At 41.5% G+C, this 12,250-nt stretch overlaps 2 protein-coding genes across 3 annotated transcripts in view; both read left to right on the top strand.

The window, feature by feature from the left end:
- The window catches only part of spef1.S (sperm flagellar 1 S homeolog), a 13,921-nt gene extending 10,975 nt beyond the window's left edge, over positions 1-2,946 (top strand). Inside the window, 2 exon segments of the mRNA NM_001096937.1 lie at positions 959-1,064; positions 2,310-2,946. Of these exon segments, the coding sequence (NP_001090406.1) occupies positions 959-1,064; positions 2,310-2,411 (208 nt within the window). The 3' untranslated portion in view covers positions 2,412-2,946.
- A 3,467-nt stretch (positions 2,947-6,413) lies between these two features.
- c20orf27.S (chromosome 20 open reading frame 27 S homeolog) overlaps positions 6,414-12,250 on the top strand; it is a 39,825-nt gene continuing 33,988 nt past the window's right edge. For both annotated transcript variants that reach the window (XM_041579345.1, XM_041579346.1), the window contains exons 1-2: positions 6,414-6,566; positions 12,160-12,241. In XM_041579345.1, the coding sequence (XP_041435279.1) occupies positions 12,223-12,241 (19 nt within the window). In that variant the 5' untranslated portion in view covers positions 6,414-6,566; positions 12,160-12,222. The remainder of the gene's footprint in view (positions 6,567-12,159; positions 12,242-12,250) is intronic.

Raw genomic sequence — 12,250 nt, 5'->3', positions numbered from 1 at the left:
GAATTGGAGTAGAAATATGGGGACATTTAAACAAAGGTCGGGAACTTGGTACTGGGAGAAGGAAACACACAACACGTCTCCCTGCATCAACAAATAGGGGGTTCAACAGGACCTGTGACCTATAGCAACGAATCAGATCATTGCTTCCTTTATTCCGACTGCTCAAAAAGTGTTAAAGTGGACTGCTGGTTGGTTGATATAGGATATATAGTATATTAAATTATTATATTTCATATTAGAGAAAGCTGACTTTAGCTGTTGATGGGACACAGCTCAGAGCATGGTAATACTTTGTGGCCCCCGCCTCATCACCTTCCCACAATGCACTAATCATTTATTTGCACACGGCTGCTTTCCGATTGGACAGGAGATGCATCTGTATCCTGACCAATGAGAAAACAGTGCAAACACAAAAAAGGTGGTGTGAAAAGGAGATGGGGCCCCAAAGCGCTACCATCATGTTTAAAGGAGAGTGAAAAGTTAAACGTAAGTAAGATTTATCACAAAGGTCTATATAAATATGCCAGTAACCCTCAAAGTAATGCTGCTTTCAAAAGAAACAGCACATTTCTTTCCTTCTATTGTGTACTCATGGGCTTCTGTATCAGACTAACTGTTTTCAGCTTAAACCTCCAGGGCTAGGGCTTGAGCATGCTCAGTTTGCTCCTCTCCTCCCTGCTGTAATCTGAGCTCAGAGCTATGAGTGAGCAGGGAGAGACTCAGGCAGGAAGTGATGTCACACCAAGCTAATATGGCAGCTGCTATCCTAAACAAACAGACAGTGTCTAAAGCTGTTTGGTCAGGTATGGTAAAGCATTCTGCAGAATAAATATAGTCTTATAGCTGCACTATTGTGGCTAATCTATTAGCAATAAACTGCTCCCGTAGCTTTCCTCTTCCTTTAAGGCCCCATTTATTGTTAATCTGGCTTTTTTTCATATTGACTTTTCTCCCCCAGTAAAACACACCAAGGATATGCCCAGGCGGCCAACGCTGACACCACCCTGCGCTTCCAGCTGGCAGAGAAGGAGCAGACTTTGATCTTATCACAGGAGACTATTCAGGTGAGGGTTCCTTTAACAAATCACAATTATATATATATATATATATATATATATATATATATATATATATATATATATATATATATATATATATATATATATATATATATATATTTGCAATAAAGGCATCCAACAAAGTTTTTTTAATAAATGAATCATTCACTATGGTAATTTCATACCCCTACAGTAACCTTCCTGTGCTGATGGCAAAATCTCCCTTCCTTCAATCTGCACTGACCTTGAATATATATTGCTGATTGTTGTAGTTATTGTAGTCCCTAGTAAAGTACCTCATATCAGGAAAATAACTCTGGTTTCTGAGACAGATCATCAGTTCATATCATTCATTTCATTGTCACTCTTTGTACTTTTCCCTGTACTTCTGTATTTGTTATACAGGTATAGGATCCCTTATCTGGAAACCCGATATCCAGAAAGCTCCGAATTACGGAATGGCTGTCTCCCATAGACTCCATTTTATCTAAATAATCCAAATTTTTAAAAATGATTTCCTTTTTCTCTGTAATAATAAAACAGTAGTTTGTACTTGATCCCCACTAAGATATAATTAATCCTTATTGGAAGCAAAACCAGCCTATTGGGTTTATTTAATGTTTAAATCAATTTCTAGTAGACTTAAGGCATGAATACCCAAATTATGGAAAGATCCATTATCCAGAAAACCCCAGGTCCTGAGCATTCTGGATAACAGGTCCCATACCTGTACTTTACCGCATCTCTGATTTCTGTACCTGGAATCCCAGAATTCTTCCCAAAATTCACAGTCACGACATTTTCCCCCTGGTATTTTCTGCCACAGAATAGAATCCACCTGTAAATCTGGCAACGTGTAACTAAGGGGCAGATTTCTCGAGGGTCGAATTGAGAATTTGAAAATCGAATTGAGAATTTTTTTATGGTCAAAATTTTCAAACTGAATTAGGGAGTTATTCAAATTCGATTTGAGTTTTTAAAAAAAGATTCTAATTAGATTTTTGAGATTTATCATACTCTGGCTAAAAACTCGAACTTCACTATTCGCCACCTAAAATCTGCCGAATTGCTGTTTAAGTCAATGGGGGAATCCGATTCCCCCATTTAATTCATCTGAGTTTTAAAAAAAATTTTTTAATAAATTTCAATTGGTCGAATTTATGGGAGTTTAGGGAAGTTTTTAAAAACTCCCATGAATTTAAAATACGACCTTTGATAAACGCGCCTCCCCATGTTGTTAATTCCGGGCAGATTCTGCAGGCGAAGTTGCGGCGGCTGGAGCAGCTCCTTCTGTTGAAGAACGTCCGCATTGATGATCTGACCCGGCGACTGCAAGAACTGGAGAAGAAATGACAGAATCACATTTATACGACATTATTTCCTTTTTATATTGTAATATAAGGGGATATGTTTGCTGTGTTGGTTGTTTAAGCTTGTATATATATATATATATACTGTATATAGCTACCTGCAAGGGTTTTCTACACATTATAAGCACATTTAGGGAATGTGGGATACAGGTGAAACATTAAAAGCCCTTTGTATAACATATGTGAAATCCAATTGACATTAGTGCTGTAAAAGTCTATCTCACAAGTTATTCAGGCTCTCTTTATCACAGTGTGTGTCATTAGCAGCAAAGGCCACTAGGGGGAGAGCTAAGAAATGACTTGTTTGCAGACAAACTGTAAGTAAGAAGACTTCCCCCAATTGCCCCTTATGTGAGACTCCAGCTAAGAATTCAGCCAGTTAATACAGGGCAGCTGCCAGTTGTAGCTGAACTGGAACATGAGTTCACACTATACACTGGCACTATCTGCTTTATGATGATGAGTTCAATTACAGATCTGTAGTTTAATAAAATGATATTGTTTTTTTTAGCATTTTATAATGGATTCTCCTTCCTATTTCTTTACAATTTTACTTTGAATATCTCTCTTCAAAAGTCCAACACGCACCAAGTTCTACAGACAATACAAATCTCATTGGTTACATTCCTGCACTCATCACCATCTAGTCACTTAGATAATACACCCCCATTATAGGTTAAAAAGACGTCTCCTGTCTCTGTATGGGAATAGCTATGGGTGGGAGCTCCCAACTGTACAGGGGGGGGGTCTGATTCTTAAAACAGCACTCGCTGCACTGTCAGCTGCCCCTCATTCTACAGGCACTGGAGATAATTAGATTTCCACTGATCACAGACAAACATGTCAAGTCTGTTACACGCGTGTATATCATCTGCTGCTGGAAAAATATTAGAACATGCACTCTGCTGCCCGGGGTCGGACACTTCTGGGAAGGGACGTGTGCCTCATCAAATATACTGTAGCAATTCAACTTGGAATCTATTTCCATAATTAAATGGAAATTGCTATGAAATTGCTGTGTCCTCTGCATCCAACTCCTTCCCTATATACAGTCATGAGTCACAGCTGTATCAGGAATAAGCCTCACACATACACAGCAGCCTATAGAATAGGAGCCACTACACTCATAAATAGGAAGAGTAACCTTTAGCTACTGGAAGAAATCAGTATAACGGATAATGTACCCCCTACTGCAAATGATAAGGATATTAGAAGTCACTGAGGGGTTGTTCTGTGACCATATAAAGGCACAAGGCTGCAGGCTGAGTTATACAGGGAACTCTGAGTATCACTCATGTATTATAAGGGATAATGTACCCCCTACTGCAAATGATAAGGATATTAGAAGTCACTGAGGGGTTGTTCTGTGACCATATAAAGGCACAAGGCTGCAGGCTGAGTTATACAGGGAACTCTGAGTATCACTCATGTATTATAAGGGATAATGTACCCCCTACTGTAAATGATAAGGATATTAGAAGTCACTGAGGGGTTGTTCTGTGACCATATAAAGGCACAAGGCTGCAGGCTGAGTTATACAGGGAACTCTGAGTATCACTCATGTATTATAAGGGATAATGTACCCCCTACTGTAAATGATAAGGATATTAGAAGTCACTGAGGGGTGTTCTGTGACCATATAAAGGCACAAGGCTGCAGGCTGAGTTATACAGGGAACTGTGAGTATCACTCATGTATTATAAGGGATAATGAACCCCCTACTGTAAATGATAAGGATATTAGAAGTCACTGAGGGGTTGTTCTGTGACCATATAAAGGCACAAGGCTGCAGGCTGAGTTATACAGGGAACTCTGAGTATCACTCATGTATTATGAGGGATAATGTACCCCCTACTGTAAATGATAAGGATATTAGAAGTCACTGAGGGGTTGTTCTGTGACCATATAAAGGCAAAAGGCTGCAGGCTGAGTTATACAGGGAACTCTGAGTATCACTCATGTATTATAAGGGATAATGTACCCCCTACTGTAAATGATAAGGATATTAGAAGTCACTGAGGGGTTGTTCTGTGACCATATAAAGGCACAAGGCTGTAGGCTGAGTTATACAGGGAACTCTGAGTATCACTCATGTATTATAAGGGATAATGTACCCCCTACTGTAAATGATAAGGATATTAGAAGTCACTGAGGGGTTGTTCTGTGACCATATAAAGGCAAAAGGCTGCAGGCTGAGTTATACAGGGAACTCTGAGTATCACTCATGTATTATAAGGGATAATGTACCCCCTACTGTAAATGATAAGGATATTAGAAGTCACTGAGGGGTTGTTCTGTGACCATATAAAGACACAAGACTGTAGGCTGAGTTATACAGGGAACTCTGAGTATCACTCATGTATTATAAGGGATAATGTACCCCCTACTGTAAATGATAAGGATATTAGCAGTCACTGAGGGGTTGTTCTGTGACCATATAAAGACACAAGGCTGCAGGCTGAGTTATACAGGGAACTCTGAGTATCACTCATGTATTATAAGGGATAATGTACCCCCTACTGTAAATGATAAGGATATTAGAAGTCACTGAGGGGTTGTTCTGTGACCATATAAAGGCAAATAACCCAAAAACCAATAAATGCAACCTCCTGTGCGGGTAATTAAAGGGGTGGTTCACATTTGAGTTAACTGTCAGTATGATGTAGAGAGGGATATTCTGAGACAATTTGAAATTGGTTTTCATTTTTTATTATTTAAGGTTTTTGACTTATTTAGTTTTTTATTCAGCAGCTCTCCAGTATGTAATTTCAGCCATCTGGTTGCTAGGGTCCAAATTCCCCTAGCAACTATGCATTGATTTGAATAAGAGACTGGAATATGAATATGAGAGGCCTGAATAGAAAGATGAGCAATAACAAGTAGCAGTAATAATAACAATACACGTGAAGCCTTACAGAGTATTTGCTTTTAGATGGGGTCAGTGAAAGCTGGAGAGAGTCAGAGACCATTTTTTTTTTTTTATTATTGAAAGCCGGAGTACGTGCTTTCCGAGCCCCTTAGTGCCCAGTGCTCAAGTGCAGAGTGCTCCCCGGGAGTCCTACCCAAAGGCATGGGCTCCCATACCCAAGTGTCCCAGGCCCAGAGACAACAAGGATCGTTGGGCCCACCTTCGCCGAAGCTAGGGTGAGCCCCGTCTTCCCCAGCCCCTCCGGCCAAAAGGCACCGACGAGGAGCTTAGGGTCTTTAGACTCCCCTTCACCTCACGGCTAGGGGGAGTCCCTTTACCCTGGGTTCCGCCGAAGCTTCTCCGAGGGCACCAATACCTGGCCTGGGGTCGAGTCCAAAAGGACTATTGACACCCAAAACCCGTGAAGAACACTGTAAAACACAAAAAAGGACACGCAAACACAAAAAAATAAGTGCGTAAGTGTAAGTGCTGTGCCATATGTGCCAATTAAGGCTCCGGCTGGTGGCCGGTTAGAAAAATGTTTTCCTGCCTAGCCAAAAGGCCGGAGCAAAGAAAAGTGTAAAAGCAAAATGAAAAGCGTGAAGTGAAGTGCTAAGTGCGTGACCCCAGTGGTGAGTCAGGCACCCCCGTAGGGGGCACTACAGCTCCGGCTTCCATAGTGCTATGGCCTCTTAGCCAGAGGATCAAGTTTTTTCCCCTTTCTATCAGATGGGTCTGACCCCGCATCTGACAAATCAGGTACTTCACTTGATCTTAGCCAAAAGGCCGAAAAGCGAGTCAGAGAGTCAGAGGCCAGTGCATCACGTGCTGCTCTAGCAAAGTAACTCGCCAGACTAAATGTGCAACGGGCTGCCCAGATGTACAGCAACCGCTGGGAATTGTGGGAGTTGCAGTCTATGCGAGGGCACTGGTAGAAAGGCGTAACCAAACCTCTAAGCAGTGACGTCAATAACAACAGCCAATAAGGAGAGGCGGGAGAGGGGGGTGGCGTGTAGGGCTCAGAGGCGGTGTAAGGAGTAAGTGGGCGGGGTTATGAAATAGTTTCTCCAATGCTGAGTCGCGGCTCGGAGTGTTGGGCGGTGCTAGGGAGCTGGCGCTTGGTGGCTAGAGTGTGAGACGCAATGCACAAGTTCAGTCTGAGGCCGGGACTGGAGACGAGTGGTTGTATAGAAATAACTACGTCCGTGGGAGAGAGAACTGATTTGACAGGTGAGTGGGAGTCAGTGGGACACAAGCAATAGAGCGATTTTTGTCGCATTGTTCCATTCGCCGTCATTGCCCGGGACTGAGACTGTACAGCGAGTGTGACACCTGTGGGCTCGCGGGTCTGTATAGAGAGTATTAATAATAATAATGCGGCTCATTCCCCTCAGGTGTTTTATTATTGCTCCTCCTCCTTTTCTATATTCACTGGTCACGTGGGGCTGCTCCCTGGCTCTGCCTTATGTGTCATACACCTGTCTGTCCTTGTAATGGACTCACCCACTGAGCTTACACTCTAATGCACTCCATATACTCTATACAAGGGACTCACCCACTGAGCTTACACTCTAATGCACCCCATATACTCTATACAAGGGACTCACCCACTGAGCTTACACTCTAATGCACTCCATATACTCTATACAAGGGACTCACCCACTGAGCTTACACTCTAATGCACCCCATATACTCTATACAAGGGACTCACCCACTGAGCTTACACTCTAATGCACCCCATATACTCTATACAAGGGACTCGCCCACTGAGCTTACACTCTAATACACTCCATACACTCTATACAAGGGAGTCACCCACTGAGCTTACACTCTAATGCACACCATATACTCTATACAAGGGACTCACCCACTGAGCTAACACTCTAATGTACCACATATACTCTATACAAGGGACTCACCCACTGAGCTTACACTCTAATGTACCCCATATACTCTATACAAGGGACTCACCCACTGAGCTTACACTCTAATGTACCCCATATACTCTATACAAGGGACTAACCCACTGAGCTTACACTCTAATGTACCCCATATACTCTATACAAGGGACTCGCCCACTGAGCTTACACTCTAATGCACACCATATACTCTATACAAGGGACTCGCCCACTGAGCTTACACTCTAATGCACCCCATATACTCTATACAAGGGACTCGCCCACTGAGCTTACACTCTAATGCACTCCATATACTCTATACAAGGGACTCGCCCACTGAGCTTGCAGTCTAATATACAGTGCAAACTCTGGCATTGAGCAGAAGGCACTGATCCGGGGAGCTTGCAGTCTGATGCACATGGCTGGTGCTTGTGGAGTCTGCCTTCAGTACATAATAATGGGCATTAATGGTTAGTGCCAGGCTGGGGTGCGTCACACACTGTGGGATTTATGTTCATGTTTTGGCTACTTGCCCTGTGCCCCCTGCTTGCTGCCGGCTCCTACATATCCACTGCTCTGGTTAAAGGGGATATAAACCCAACAACATGTTGTCTAATGTAACAAAATCTAATGCTAGGCATCTTTACAATACAATACACAATACAATACAATATTCAGTACAATAAACCTTCAGTTACACATTTCATCTGTTAATGTAATTGTTGCGGTTTATTCTGTGCCCCTTTATGTCAATGGCTCAGTACAGACATCATAGTATTACACTCAGCTCGCAGGTTATCCATATAAATGTCTCCCTAGAGCCCAATTTCAGCTTTATTGTCTGACCCCAGAGCTACGCAGCAGCTTATTGATATCAACTGCATAAAGATTCTGAAACAAATGTTTCCCCCCAGTGAAAGACTCGTACATACAAACCCCCTTCTGTTTCTGCTGTTACTTGTCCTTTAATTAGGCAGGTCTGGTACTTACAGAAATGATAAGAAGCTGAACACCGTGTTACACTGGTTAGAAGTAAATACTAGTGGCTGGGTGAGTACATGTCAGGGCCACCATCAGAAATTACAGGGCTCTGTGCGACCCTCCCCAGAGCCTGCCCACCCCACTGATGGCCATTGCCCACCCTCCCTCCCTGTACAAGTTAAAGAACAAACATGCTTTGGTTGCCAGGCCAGAAGTTAACAAATCATTGGTGGCCAGGGGTATGGAAAAGAAAACACAACGTTGGTGTTCAGTGGTTCTTTAAATTTCAGCAGGTGGCCTTCTTCATTCTTTTCCACTGTGACTTCTTCATTCTTCTTTGGAGCCGCTTCTTCACTCTTCTCCTTCAAGCTCTTCTTTGCTCTTCTCCAACTCGGTCTTCTTTGCTCTTCTCCATCGCGGTCTTCTTTGCTCTTCTCCAGCCCATTCCCTAGAGCCGCTACCCAACCCAACCTGCAGGGGGCTTACTTTGTTCCGACCTAAGAACCAGAACAATTCTGATAAAAACCCGGTGCTGCTTTTCTGCATATTAATGGAATTCCTTCTCACTGGTGTTGCTCATTACAAGTCCTGTGGCAACACATCAAATCAAAGGGGGTGAGACATTTTTGGCCGAGTAGTGGGGTATAAGGGCACATAAGGGCAGCAGTGGAGCTTACACATACATTTACTCTGGACTGTGGAGTCAAATATCTTACACAACCTAGTAAATGCAGCTGCAATAATGTTTACTGAGCCTACACTGTTCAACCCACCGGTTACAAAAGTCTTGGAGGGCAGTCACACACACATATATTATTATTAAACACAACGTGCTGGGTGGGGCTTTGTTTAGGCAACCGATCAACTGAACGGGGCCCACTGGTGCTAAACTGACTACAGTAAAACCACAACTTCTGCTGCAAAGGAACATTCTGACATGCGGCGGATAGAAATAATTGTCAAGTCATGCTATTTTTATGGGTTTACTGGCCCTTTAAGGAATCTCTGATCTTGTGATCTTCAACTGGCTGTGAGAGTTTCCTTATTCCACTTTATTCCCAGACACAAGATATTGGCGGATATTGGGGATTAGTAGAGGATGAGGAGAGGGAACAGACCGTTGTACAGTGATACATTTGTCTGCTCTGGGAAGCAATGAGACCCTGCCTGAGATACTCAGTAACACTATGCTCCTCTACTGGGATCAACTTGCAAGGGTTGTAGGGAATTCTTGTCAAGATTTAAATTTGGCAATTGCTCAGGGCAGTTTTATACAATACAAAACAATACAAAATGAAAACCAATTGCAAGTTGTCTCAGAATATCACTTTCTACATCATACTGATGTTAATTTAAAGTTAATTTAAAGGCCAAATGAGCTTGTATTCAATAAGTGCCATTGGGTCACAAAACTGTACTAACAGCCCATTTGGGTCCAGTGAGTCTATTCCATCTCTTTCATTCTACAGCCTCTGTTTGTTGGGCCTGTGTAACTTGCTGACACTATGTATTTCTGTGTGTGTGTGTGTAGGTAGAGCTTAGTTCTAATAAACTATGAGCTGTCTCTTTAAATAAAGGGAAAGTGGTGCTAGTGCAGGAAATTGTGTCTATTGGTGCAGTTAAACGTTAGTCTGACCTTGATTGTGCCATGCATGTTCCCTGTGCTGTATTACACCTGGAGTTGTGCAGGTATGGGATCCGTTTATTGGAAACCCATTATTCAGAAAAATCAGAATTATGGAAAAGTCGTCTTCCATAGACTCCATTTTATCCAAATAATCCAAATGTTTAAAAATAATTTCCTTTTTCTGTGTAATAATAAAACCGTTGCTTGTACTTGATCCCAACTAAGATATAATTAATCCTTATTGGAGGCAAAACCAGTCTATTGGGTTTATTTAATATTTATATGATTTTCTAGTAGAGTTAAGGTATGAAGATCCAAATTATGGAAAGATCCCTTATCCGGAAAACCCCATGTCCCGAGCATTCTGGATAACGTACAGCTGAATGTCATGGAGTATTGGGTTTAACTCTGTGTTTCCCAGAAGTGTTTGCTGCAACTTGTGTGCACTTGAGCAGACAAACATGGCCGCCCCCCATGTCTCTGCGGGGTCGTTTCAATAGAAGGTCTGGTGCGGGGGGGGGGGGGTTCATAGCCCCGGTCACAGGAATCTGATTGCTGCTCTTAGGCAAGTAGGTCTGTGACAGGGGCTATAATTCACTTTACTTTTCCTTTCACTCCAGATTAATTCATTGTAGTTGATATTGCTTGGAAAATGTAAGGCTCTTATGGAATTAACTTCAGATGTTTGTCTCTCTGGGAAATGTCAACCTGGATATCTAATATGATTTATCCTATTTATTCATGATTTATCCAATTTATTTATGATTTATCCTATTTATTCATGATTAATTAGGCCAGACAGGCTGTGTTGGTTGCTGCTGCTGCTTGCTCTATTAGTTTAGTTTATGGGGCTTTATGAGCAAAGACCTACAAGTAGATCCAATGTGGACAGAAAGGAATCCCCTTCTCATACTGTAAACTCTAGGCCTGTTAGTCTGACCTCTGTGGTAAGAGAAACAGTACAGGTATGGGATCTGTTATCTGGAAACCTGTTATGCACAAAGCAACGAATTACAGGATGGCTGTCTCTCTTAAGGTGGCCATAGACGCAAAGATCCGCTCATTTCGTGACATCGCCAAACAAGCGGATCTTTCCCCGATATAGCCATTAACGAGCATGGCTTTATTGGGGAATGATCCACTCGTTTGGCGATGTCACGAAATGAGCGGATCTTTGCGTCTATGGCCACCTTAAGAGAGACCGCCATCTGAACATTCGGCCGTATCCTTAATTCGTACGATAGGATCTGTGCGTCTATGGCCAGCTTAAGACTCAATTTTAATCAAATCATTGGCAGGATCAGAGGGGGGGTGGTAATTGTACTGGGATTCAGTCATTACTGGAGCAACTACTGGAGCCGGACACTATGGAGAAGCTCATTATAGAGCCATTCTAATGAGGGCAAATGCTGAGCCTTTTCATTGGATAAAGGTTTCGTTCTAACGTCACTAGCAAATGGTTTCTCTTGCCCTCGAAAGCCTCATTATAGGTCTAGTGTGGCCTTTATATTATGGTTCAGACTTTTGGGGGGTTATTTAACAAAATCCAAATCTTTCTGATTTTTTTTTTTTTAAATATAAAAAGTTTGACCAAAATAGAATCCACGATTTGACCTTATTCATTATTAAAATAAAAGCTCAATTGAATCACCTAGGGTAAAAACACGGTGAAATCTAGCGAAAACCCAAATTGCTCTGTTTTTTATTTTTTTTCGGGTTTTTTCCAGAAAAGCCAGAATTTTTCAGATTTTTGTCCAAAATTCTAATGCTAATTCAAGCACAGACCACAGAAACTGCAAAATATGATAGAGACCTCTGCCGTTGACTTATACACAACCTCGGCAGCTCTGAGATGGAGGATTTTCGATTCAGACTATAATAAATCTCGAAAAATTTGAGTTAAATTTTTATATATATATATATATATATATATATAATATATATATATATATATATATATATATATATATATATATATATATATATATATATATATATATATATATATATTCCACAAGAGCCATTGATATCCTGTAAATTATATTCTTATAAATAATGCTAGGTGATGTCATTGGTTATAATCAGAGCTTAGTGATGTCATTTCTGTCACATGACTCCCTGAATTTTGTGTATTATAATAAATAAAGTACCCCCTCTTGTAAAATATAAGGATATTAGAAGTCACCTCGGAGTTCCATGACCTGTATAAAAACACTCCTCGGTAATTTATAATATCCTTATATTTTACAAGAGGGGGTACTTTACTCACAATGTATAGATTCTCCTTCACTATCATTTTGTTTTCTTTTTATTGCAGGACCTACAACTACAGGAGGATGAGAACCTTCTGATCCAATCGGACCCTATTCTGACACAATCAATGGCGGCCGCTAAAAAGGGTGAGACCG

Source organism: Xenopus laevis, chromosome 1S (genome assembly GCF_017654675.1).
Source record: "Xenopus laevis strain J_2021 chromosome 1S, Xenopus_laevis_v10.1, whole genome shotgun sequence".
In the NCBI taxonomy this organism is placed as follows: Eukaryota; Metazoa; Chordata; class Amphibia; order Anura; family Pipidae; genus Xenopus; species Xenopus laevis.
The sequence above is the reverse complement of the archived record's forward strand: the minus strand, read 5'-3'. Positions and strand labels throughout refer to the sequence as shown.